This window comes from Notothenia rossii, assembly GCF_949606895.1.
Source record: "Notothenia rossii genome assembly, chromosome: 7".
Classification (NCBI taxonomy): domain Eukaryota; kingdom Metazoa; phylum Chordata; class Actinopteri; order Perciformes; family Nototheniidae; genus Notothenia; species Notothenia rossii.
In genome coordinates, this window is record NC_136905.1 from 15,860,067 (window position 1) to 15,872,440 (window position 12,374).

A 12,374-nucleotide genomic window follows, 5' to 3' on the forward strand; every position below is an offset into this window, starting at 1 on the left:
TCTTCGTTGTGGGTGCTTTTATTTAGAATGCCATACACCACTCATGTTGTTAGCATGGGCAGTTCCATTGACAATCAAGTACTTACATCTCAAGAGGATGGATGTAAGAAATGAATAGGGCACGGAAAGGAAAATGTGGAAGAGTTAACATTGAGAGGAAATGAGTTGAAACAATAGTCCAGAGAAGGAAATGAGAGGTGCAGAGTGGTCCAAAGGTCAGAGAAGCAGGGTGGTGACTGGGTTGTTGGTTCAGGTCCCTGTTGCAGTCTGCGAAATCCAAAGAAGGACGGTCAATAAAGCCCTTCCTCTTCCTCCTTTAGCATTTTCAGCATGGAGCTGAGCTACCCACTGATTCTGGAACAGCTCGATGGCCGACAGCATGAAGCTGCAGTCATGCGGAGCAGCTCTTGAGTGTGTGCAGTAAATGTGTCTCGCTCAATCTCTATTAACTACTTCCCCAAGGGCATATCTGTGAATGATAATATGAGCATGAATCAGCTTCTCTTGTAGAATAAGTGTTAACATTTGAAGTCCGAACGTTTTAACTGCACAGTAACAACATTATAAAATTGCAATTGTGGACTGCAGAGAAAAACATTTTCTTTTTCTCTGCTCTTTCACCTAGACTGCATCCATAAAATACATGTTCCAAATAAAAAACATTCATACAAAGGTGATACACTTGGCAACCAACTTTAGTAATAAAAGCAAGGAAGTCCTTTTTCTCCCCTAAATATCCCTTAAATAAATAATGTTTTGTAATTTGAACTGCTGTTTAAACTGATCTAAATATAAAGACATTCAGCAAAACACTTGAAGCCTTAGTAAGAGATAATAGGAGGGGGGAACACAGGCCATGCACGCAAAGACTGGCAGGATGCCCAGCTGATGACACTGTTTGCGTTTTGTAAAGAGATGACAGTGAGGAATCTTTACTGTAATGTTTATTATTCACAAGCCCCCAGATCTTAAATATATCCTTAGTTGACAGCTCAGATGTGCTCGTCATATCTTTCCATCTGTGTTGAAAAAGCAGAGTGTGGAAGTTGTGAAATTCATCCACTTCAAACATTGTTTCCTGCCCTTAAAGTTGGTGCTGGTATTTGGTAGATGACACATGGGTTTAAAAGTATGCTAATAGGAGAGCTTGCCTTTGACATTGTGAAACCATACAAGGGGAGCTAATGCGGTTTGCATTTGTTGAGCAGTGTTGTGTTTGCTACCCCAATTTGTGTTTATGCAAATGTTCAGAGTGTGCTCACGTCTCCTTAAAGCTGTTGACCATGACTGACTGTACAGAATGAAGAAGCCTCTGTCCTCTCGTGTGTTTTTCCTCATCCTTGGTCTGTGCGTCGTCAGTGAGACAATGTGTTTGTACAAGCTTGTCCTCTGTACCCACAAAAGCAGCACTTTAGCCTTGAGGATGGACAGCGTATGTCCTCACAAACACACAAAGAGCATCCCCTCATAACACCAGCTGACTGCGCTCACACTGCAGCACAATGACCTCCAACACTCAAGAGACAATGTAAACATTGAACTCCTAGCTGAACTCTGCTGACTTTTCTTTCTTAGCGGTGTGAGGACGATCACTCATTGAGAAAAGAAGAATCACCCACATCAATCTCTGTCAAACCGTTAAACATGGCCCAGCTGTGGCTGAACCCAAATATCTGAGATGTTCTCTGACGTTGAACTGTTTTGGCTGTAAACAATAATGTCCTAGTTCTATCTTATGATTTATGACTTTTAAAGTGAATATCGTTCGATGTTGGACTGTTTGTTGGATGATGAATTAATTTTGAAGATGTCACCTTAGGTTTGGAGGGGATTGTGAAAGGCAATTGTCACTATTTACCTTGCATTTTGTCTACAGATTAATACAAACAAAGAGCTGGATAGGTGGATAATATGTGTGAAATTATTTTAAGTTGTTGCCCCAATATTATGACATACTGACTCTTTATTCTGTTCAGTATGCAATCTTACATACTGACATATATTTTGTAGTTTTGGACATGTTTCCTTCCCCCTAACCTTATTTGAGTCATTTGAGAAATGTGCTTGTTTAGGGTTGATTTTAGTTCCTTTTCCTGTTGAATAGCAGCGGGGCTGATGAGTCACATCCAACATTTAGCTATATATAGTCTACTCATATGTCTGTTAGTGAGATGGTTTTGTGTTGTTTTATTATTTACTGTTTGGTTTATTGGCATACCCATCATGAACGGCATCACTTCTGTCAACTGGTAATGATGCTTGAGGGGTCTTTAGTGATCTGATAGATTGCTCTTCTTTTCGATGGAAACAGTTGCTATCAGCTGTTGCATTCTAGTTTTCCTAAAAGTGTCTTAGCAGCACTGTGCTGTAAATAGATGTGCATGACTGTTGGCAACGTGACAACCATCCCACTCTTAAAATAACAACATCAGATTCTGCTTCAGGGCAGATATCAACTCAGAGGGATGTTTCAAATTTTCCTTCAAAGAATCAAATGAAGATGTAATTATATTTTATAACGTAATTCAAAGCTACAACTCAATAGATTTGTAACGTCAAATGTTGGAAAGAATAACAACCCTTTCTCGGGACTGCAAGGTCACTTTCTTAGACATTACAAACATCTGTCATGAATCACAGATACGTTTCTTTATTTGGTATCGCCCACGTGTCTTCTGCTATGGAAGGAGGCAAAAGAAACGGACAAATGTAAATCCAAAAGCCAGTCAGTATAATATCCTAAAATCACAAGGAGTAGCATAAGGGGTAGCGATTTGATTCATTATTTAGTTCTTAAGTGTGCTAAACGGAATGGAAAATGATATATCAATGTTAGATCACGCTGCAGTCTGAATCCTACTGATCCGACACTGATATCCAGTTGAGCTACGTGCTAACCTGTATCTTGCTGTGTGTGCAGACTGAAGCCCTTGGACATTGAGTTCATGAAACGGTTGCATGAGAAAGTCAATGTCATCCCGTTGATCGCCAAAGCAGACACCCTCACCCCAGAGGAATGCCAACAGTTCAAGAAACAGGTCGGTGGATTCCACAGCTGCAAACTACTGCAGGAGTGTTTTTTTTACTATGTTCACCAGTAACATGGCACAAATGTATCATGTGTCAGAGTTCAAATGCATACAAAAAAAAGATTGATATAGCCCTCCTGTAAGAAGTAGCATTTCAAACCGTTTTAATGTTCTCTTGTGTTCTCCTTTAAAAAAAAAAATTGCAACTTTTATTATACTGATGTAGATTTGAGTTTGAATTCCTTTGAATCAGGATCACATCAAAAGGCACCTTCAACACCAAGCTGAAACGAACTGTGCCGATAGGTCAATATATTAATAGAATATAGGTTAGAGGGGAATGTAAACTGCAGTCTGTGTCTATACAAAATAAGAATATGCAGCATCAGACTGCTGTATAGAAGACAAAACAGAAAATACACATTCTAAAAAGCAGAGTATCGAGATACCATAAAATGATATGTCTCAACCTAAAGACGTATGTACTGTGACCTTAAAGGGGCTTTCTACATCACATCATTGGATATATCTTATATAAAACAGTTTTTCCCCGGTTCAACATTTGACTCGAGTCATACCTTTTTTTGCTTAGCCAATTCTAATGATCTCTCCTTGACGTTGCTAACATTTCCTTTTTTTTCCCTGCCAGATCATGCGGGAAATCCTGGAGCACAAAATCAAGATCTACGAGTTCCCTGAGACCGATGACGAGGAAGAGAACAAGCTGGTGAAAAAGATAAAGGTATTTTATGTCACCTGACGCAAAACATATGACATGAGTGTACTGGAGAACACCAACCCACTAATTGACCGGTTTGTTTGAAAAACGTTGTTGTTTCGGTAGGACAAGTTGCCGCTTGCTGTAGTAGGAAGCAACACCATCATCGAGGTGAACAGCAAGAGGGTCCGAGGGAGACAATACCCCTGGGGGGTGGCAGAAGGTATGACATTATAATTGAATACATATTATCAGAATAGTTAAGCACTGCTGAAGTGTCTGAGGTACAAGCAAGGTCACATATTTGTTGTTCTGATAATTGGTTGACTGACTTTTTGTTTTCCCCTCTAGTGGAAAACAGCGACCACTGCGACTTCACCATCCTCAGGGACATGCTCATTAGGTACTGAGAACATCAGAGAGTATAAGGAACCTGTATCATCTGCAGTCAATGAACACATCTAGGCAGTTATTAAACAGAGGCCCTGTATACAAACTGAAGTTTCTAATAATAGATCTGTTTTTAACCCAAAATAAATCTTGGATAGTAATGGAGCTTTAAAGACAGTTTATTTATATAGCCCCTTTCAACCCAGCGCAACTAAAAGTGCTTTACGAAAAATGAAAGACATCAAGAAGATGGCGTTTAAAATCAGTCATTAAAAAGCAAAGATAATAAAATAAACATTAAAAGAAAAAAAATACATGGATAAAAGTTACAGTGCAGTTTAAGATATGAATAGTTCAATCAAAAGCAGCGGCAAAAAGAAAAGTCTTCAGCCTGGATTTAAAAGTAGTCAGAGTTGCAGCGGACCTGCAGGTTTCTGGGAGTTTGTTCCAGATATTTGGAGCATAAGAACTGAACGCTGCTTCTCCATGTTTAGTTCTGACTCTGGGGACAGAACCAGTCCCTGAGAGTTCTGGATGGTTCATCATTTAGCAGGAGGTCAGAAATGTATTTTGGTCCTAAACCATTCAAAGCTTTATAAACCAGCAGCAGTATTTTGAAATCTATTCTTTGACACACAGGAAGCCAGTGTAAAGACTTCAGAACTGGAGTGATGTGATCCACTTTCTTAGTGTTGGTAAGGACTCGAGCAGCAGCGTTCTGAATCAGCTGCAGGTTTCTAATAGATTTGTTAGTGAGACCTGTGAAGACACCATTGCAGTAGTCCAGTCTACTGAAGATAAAAGCATGGACAAGCTTTTCCAAATCCTGCTGTGACATTAGTCTTTTAATCCTAGATATGTTCTTTAGGTGATAGTAAGATGATTTAGTAACTGTTTTAATGTGACTGTTGAAACTCAGGTCAGAGTCCATGACTACACCTAGATTTCTGGCTTTATCTGTTGTTTTGAACATTGCAGACTGAAGCTCAGCGCTAACTTTTATACGTTCTGCCTTGGCTCCAAAAACCATTACCTCAGTTTTATCGGAGATTGGAGAAAGTTCTGACACATCCTGACTCAGACCACATTTGAACTATTTTGAACTCTCTGTTGTTCTGTCTCCAGGACTCACATGCAGGACCTGAAGGACGTGACAAACAACGTCCACTACGAGAACTACCGCAGCAGGAAGCTAGCTGCCGTCACCTACAACGGGCCGGACAACAACAGGGCCGCTAAAGGGCCGCTGTCCACAAAGTAAGTCCTGGACAAAGTTAAACTAAAGAGAGCAGTTTTTGTTCAGTCAGATGTGATAGGTATTTTATACAACGTAATATATCTTAATTTACATCCAACTTAAATGGTATGGAACAGAACATGAAAAAAAGAAGCCTATAAAGGTTGAAGAGATTAATGTCTCAACAGCCAAACGTTTCTAAATATTTGCCGCATTTGAGAAGTTTTCACGTCTATCAGTGATTATTTTAAGACTTGATTCTGTTCTCAAACGTCTGCATCTGAATGCTCTTTGTTCACTATGTTTGGGATGCCGTGCCAGTATGCCGACTGGAATTAATTTATACAGGTGCAGATGTTACAGGATGTTTTGGGGTCAGCCTTTCATTTGATATAATACCTTAGATATATTCGTTTTTGCTGCTGTAAAGTGCAAATCTCTCAAAGTGCATGTGTTGAACTTAGTTAGATACATTTCTTAAAAAAAGGAATATGCAGATTTTTAAAACATTGTACAAATCCTTGAATCAAGGTTCAAATCATCATAAATGTAACCTACTGTAGCAAACCTACCCTGACAACGCAACATTGACATTTATAGAAAGTAACTGCAGATGATTTGTTGACTCATCTATCTTCCTTAAAGTATTTAGGTTTCAGCTTCCTGAAAAAGTCCCAGTCGGCGGAGCTCTTCCATCGCCCATTTGTTCTCTGTTTGTGATGTTTGACAAACAAACAAAGATTTTGCTTTTGTTGTAGCTTCTCACTGCTCAACTTGGCAAAAAGATCATGCTACTGACTTTCATAAGTGTTCATTCAAAGCACCATGCTGCTTTCTCATTCATGTAGAACACAAGCAAATGGCTAACTCACTAAGCTGGAAAGCGGCCTCACACTCAGCTCAACATTTGCTCATGTATTTGACACCCAGCTCACAAAGCCGACATTTTTCCAAGCTTTCTTATTTTTTTTACATTTGCAGCAAATAAGTATCTGAAATCACAAAACTGTTTTTATTTTAGTGCATGGCCTCATTATTGCACGATGTGTGTGAATCTGTGTGTGTGTGTGTGTGTGTGTGTGTGTGTGTGTGTGTGTGTGTGTGTGTGTGTGTTTGGTTGAATGTGTTTTTGTTTTTTTAGACATGACACAGTTGAAGGAATGTAAGTGGTCATTTTTTTTTCACTTTTTTGAGACCCCTGATTATGCTTGCGCTCTTCCTCTCCTCCGTTTGCTGCATTCGGGCGATTTTTCTTCCCTCTATCTGGACTTAGGTCTGCTTCCCACCGACTTCCCCCTGTCAGTAGATATTTGATGGAACAGCTGGAGGAGAACTGTGAAATGCCAATGTATTTGACAGCTATGAATGTGATGCCTTAATTGTTCTCCATCTGCAAAGCCTTTCCTTCTCTCCACTGGTGCATTCATCGCTGCTTCAACCAGCTGCTGCTGTTAACCTCGCTTGGAGTAACAAGAGACATGTTCATGACATTTATGGAGTAGTTAAGAGTGATTACAACATTAACAGAATTTCATTATGTTGAAATGACTTGCCTTTTAGATCATAGACCACAATCCTTTTTTTTTTAATAATATACTGGGGTTTTTCAGATTGTGTAATATACTCCTTTAGCTATTCCCTCCTTCATAAGATCATTTAAATAACGTGTCATCGCATCAGAATAAGGGTATATCTGGCTTTTTTCCTGGTGTCATGTTTGACTCCACACTTCCCGTAATCACAGGTCATCTCCACATATTTCATGAGTGGTCTCTAAACACCAACTGCAACACAACATCCTGATGAGCTTCACTAACATGTAACCAACAGCACTAACAGTCGGTGTTCACAGGTGCCTTGCATTAGCTTCTTTCTTTTTCCTCTCAGAGAAGAATCGTGGTTTCCCTTTTCTCTTACAGCCTTGTTGGATCCCGTCATTCCCAAAACTTGACCTCTCGCTCTGTTTTTCCTCCCTTACCCCAACATGTTGTTTTTCACGTAAATGAGGGCTAATGCTGTCATGATGCAATTTGATATAAATTGTACGATCTTCCGCACAGATTACAGTCAGTCTGTTGCGGAGTATTCCTTCCCTGGTTAGATGAGCATGTCATATTAAAACATGTTCATCATACTCAGTTTTTGAATCTGCATGAAAACAAATTCAAGAGGGGGAATGCTAAAAAACTTTGTTGAACAATGTGGGTTTCTAATCGAGCAACTCTTATACAGGGGTATATTACTGTCCACAGTGTATAAGGAAACTAATGTGCAACGATGCCTGGGTTGCTCTGTAGTGCTGGTCTCAATCTGTGTGTGTGCACGCGCTCATCTCTCCTTGTGCAGGAGTCCCCTGGCCCAGATGGAGGAGGAAAGGCGAGATCATGTGACTAAAATGAAGAAGATGGAGATGGAGATGGAGCAAGTGTTTGAGATGAAAGTCAAGGAAAAAGTGCAGAAGCTCAAAGACTCTGAAGCTGAGGTAACACACACACACACACACACACACTCTCTCTCTCTCTCTGTTAGACTGACCGTTGAGCGGCCCCACCAAGCAAGGAGGCAGAGGCAGAACGTCCAAAAATATAACCTGACGTGGGCATTTATTAAAACATTACACACAGCCTCAATCCTGCTACTGCTGTTTCACGTGAGCCCAGCCTGCAGCCACCAGGATCTCACATACACTACCACTCTCAAGACACAGCACCTAAATACACACACAGACTAACAAGACACAGGTGAGGGGAGGAGCAAAGACAGGGCACCAGGTGAACAGAATCGGATAATCAGCAGGAGGGAACACAGAGACGACCGGAAACAACAGACAAGATGAGGGGTGAACACTTATATAATTAATGCCATTTGATAAGTAGCAGTAACGGCGTCTCGTCGTTACACACACACACACACACACACGCACACACACACACAGACACACACACACACACACACACACACACACACACACACACACACACACACACACACACACACACACACACACACACACACACACACACACACACACACACACCTACACCTGGCTTAATGAACTTCCTTCCTATTGGCTGACGTGTTTCAGCAGTAAGAAGTACGAGTGATCTTTTTTTATTGATTTTTACGAGTGTGTTGTTGATACTGTATGTGTAAGTGAATGTTCTGTTCAGAAGTTCCTTCTTACGTTCCTTCATGTTTTATGTATTTATATTTAGTAGGGCAATTCCCTTGTGTAACATGTAAATTGTAGGACCATTAACAAGTGATCATGTCTGTAAATAAACATGCATTGGAACCATAGACTATATATACAACTCAGAGATAACAACGTTTATTTAAATCAGACTGCATTTTCCATTTTCTTTCTATTGTAAAGACACAGGATACGGGTTATTTAAGTGAGGTTGTATGAGGTACTTATCCATAGTCAGGGTATTACCTACACTCTCTTCAAGTGTGAGTGTTAATAACTAGCCCTTGAAAAATATTACAGAACAACATGGCTCTTGATTCAATAAGAGTATAATCTCTTTAAAAACATAGTTGTCTGCATTCATCAAAGTGAAGAGGGAAAGAGCTTGCAGTTGATAGCACAACACAAAATGCTGACATCCCTCCGTGTCTCTCTGCAGCTTCAGCGGCGTCATGAGCAGATGAAGAAGAACCTGGAGGCTCAGCACAGGGAGCTGGAGGACAAGAGACGCGTGTTCGAGGACGAGAGGTCCAACTGGGAGGCCAATCAGCGCCTGGAGCAGCAGAAAATGGAGGCCTCCAGGTACGCTTGACACACTGTCACACTTTCCCTGGTTCAGCTATCTACTGTAACACAAACCAAAGCGGTTCAGCTATCAAGTGGGAACGACATTCCAGTGCAGGTTTAATGGTGGACAGTAATGGATTAGTGCCACCTTGAGGCCAACTGACATTTCTGAAGGATCAAAAATGAGTTCATTACCAAGAAGGTTTTCACATGCAAGAAACCTGCCTTGGTATTTTGGTGCATAGAATAATAATAATCTTTATTTGTATAGCACCTTTCATACAATAAGTGCAGTTCACAATTAACACAGCAAGAACAAATGTAAGTATTACTGCAACGACAACAATCATATATATATATATATATGAAAGGAAACTACAACCATTTTAATTGAATTATACCTGATCCAGGGACGTGCACAGACATTTGGTGGGGCTATTGCTCTAAACTGGAAAAAGGGCCTCCCCCCGAAAAAAAACATGAGACCTTTAGAAAATTGTAACTTGTTTTTAATGTAAAAGAAACCAAACGATTATTACATCAACTAAATAGAACGGTAAGTCACATCTCATAACAAAATAAGCTAAGGCGACTACTTGCATTCGGTGACTTGATTTTAAAAATGAAAACCAGGGACATTTTTTGTTTTGCGGTCCATATCTCATTAAAATATCTAATGTTAGTAACTATTAAAGACAAAATGGGGACAATTCTGTTCTAATGTAGTTTGACCATTGTAACTGCTGTGCAGACATACTGATAAAATAGGGCCTCTAACTAATTACCTTTTAAATAAACTCACTAATTCATGAAACCAGTTCAATACGCATTATTCTTATTCTTATCATTCTTTATGAGCGCAGTAACGTTAAGGTATCTAATTACTTATTTATTTAGTATTCCATAACTTAATAACAGAGATGGTCAAATTTAAAGTGGTAGAGACATGGCAGAAATCCTACAATGAAGCGGGACATTGAACTGTTCACCCGTGAGAGGGCGATCAAGAAAAGAGAGAGAGCGGCCCCGTTGAGGGAGTTTAGTTTACAGATGAAAAGACACAGAAAGACAGAAGCACAATAACAACAAGTAGGCTATATTTAGTTTTTTTTTTGTAAATAACCAACGGTATAAAGAGGAAGTAAAGTCCCCTGGTTTGTCCCTTATACCCTAACTGCCATAAGACAACTCAAAATCAAGTTTCCAAAATCCAACACTGAGGTGGTCTTAACGCACCGGCAGATGACAGCGCTGACTAAGTGTGTTTCCGGCAGCGAGACGCTACAATACTAATTGTAGGCTTATCATGTTGATTCGGCCACAACAAAAAAAACAAAAAGAAACTCTCGCTCTCTCCAGAACGGCAGGTCATCCAAAAAGGCCAAACAGGCCGTTGCCCGGGCAACATTAGCCCGTACCTGTGCACGTCCCTGATCTGATCTATTTAATTATTTCCACAGCTCACAAAGTGATGTATGAATTTGCTGCAGGTGTTTCAAGAGAGCGGACATTTAATTTTTTTCGAATAGTGACTTATTATACAGTGTGTCTCTTCTGTTCTGCAGGACTCTGGAGAAAAACAAAAAGAAAGGAAAGATCTTTTAAAGACGGCAGGACCACCCCAACCCAAGTTATTTTGTTTGCCAACGTTGCCGGTCAGGACACCAATGTGGCACTGACTCCCCCCTCCTCCTCTTCTCTCTCCCTCTACCTCCCTCCCTCCCTGCCCTACTTGTCCCCTGTCCCTGCCCTACTTGTCCCCTGTCCCTGCTCTGTCTGCCAGCCCAGCTGTGCTCCTGCTCTCAGCCACTAGAGGGGGTACTGGGGGAACCCTGGGTATGTGAGGAGGTGGGGTGGGGGGGGGGGGTCTGAATGTGCGTCAGAACCGCCACCACAGAGCCCCCTCTCTCCCTCGGGACTCATCAAAGGTTAATAAAAACATCCCCATTTCAGAACGGCCAAACCCATATTATTTTTATTATTATTATTGATGTTATTATTATTATTATTGTTGTTGTTATTATAACTGAATACTGTCCCCGCCCCTACCTGCTGCTCTCTTTTATTTCCACCCCAAGGTTGCTTTTAATGACTGATGTGTACATTTTGATGGAGAGCACAGACAAAAAAAAAAAGTATGAATCCTGTCTGGCTGTTGTACAATCAAGTTCTAGTGAATTTATTCGTTTACAAGAAAAACTTAAGTAACAGTATTTGAATATTACCCTGCTCTTCCTTTGCGTATTAAGGTAGGAGGAGGACAAGGCATTAACTAATCCTTTTTATTTTGAGTGTATCTGATAACCCTTTAACCCAGTCAATGCAATATAAATTAAATGGTGTCAACAGAAACAAGCTAAATTCAAGAAAAACAATAAAACGCACCTTGGGCTTTTTTTTATAGATAGACAAAAATGGCTAAAGCTACTTTGTTTTGAAATGTAACGCTTTGTTTTTTCTCTATGTTTAGCTATTTCCACTAGCCTTGGACCACCATTTATAATGTCATAAGTGTTATATTTCATTTTAGTTTATTTTTATATATACCGAGCCAACTGAAGACATAACATCTTTTGTATGTTTAGAAAATCCCTCAGAGACTTGAGAGCTGCGTCGACTGTTGATCCATGAACGCTTTTACAAGAAAAATATGTCAATCACTCAGCGGTATCGATCTGTGGGAAATGAAGAGTCAACACCGCAAATTTGCTTTGGCTATGTACTCCATCTCTGTATTTTTAATTTTATTTTTAATTTGTATTGTACAAAGTCACTTAATAAACCTGTGATGACGATGAAGAGTGATATGGGTTTATTATGGGAACTGTTTGTGAGGGGATCACACTTTTTTTGTTAAAATAATGCTGTTTACTGATGCATTTAACACTCAATTTTATTTCAACACTAGATGGCATCGCCTAAAGGTGAATTATTTTAATGAAATAACGACAAACTGAACTTAACATATAAATAATGTCAGACTAAATTAAAGTAGGAAAACAAAGCAGATCTTCAATGTTCTGTGCAGCTCAGTGGGCTCCTGCAGGGGTGAGATCAGCTGTTAGTGTCCACTGACATTTTCCTTCAGCTTGTTTATGTCACTGTAACACACCTTGATCCTCAAAGCTCCTTTTGCCCATTAGACCCACAAAGGTTTGTTCTTGTATAGAGACAAACATAATGCAAAAAACAATATTAAATACTGCTTGATTATATGAATCTCTGCATAACAATACTATT

At 39.9% G+C, this 12,374-nt stretch overlaps 1 protein-coding gene across 2 annotated transcripts; it reads left to right on the top strand.

Moving 5' to 3' along the window:
• The first annotated feature begins 2,683 nt into the window (after positions 1-2,683).
• On the top strand, positions 2,684-11,933 carry septin7b (septin 7b). 2 transcript variants are annotated; one of them, XM_079692356.1, is made up of 9 exons: positions 2,684-3,038; positions 3,679-3,771; positions 3,874-3,970; positions 4,099-4,150; positions 5,263-5,394; positions 6,516-6,536; positions 7,721-7,856; positions 9,007-9,149; positions 10,700-11,933. In XM_079692356.1, exons 1-9 carry the CDS (start codon positions 2,946-2,948, stop codon positions 10,737-10,739), a joined length of 807 nt encoding a protein of 268 aa, XP_079548482.1. In that variant the 5' UTR covers positions 2,684-2,945; the 3' UTR covers positions 10,740-11,933. The 2 variants fall into 2 exon arrangements, with proteins under 2 accessions (XP_079548482.1, XP_079548483.1); XM_079692357.1 differs by lacking the exon at positions 6,516-6,536 and having other exon boundaries at positions 2,795-3,038.
• Positions 11,934-12,374: the final 441 nt, after the last annotated feature.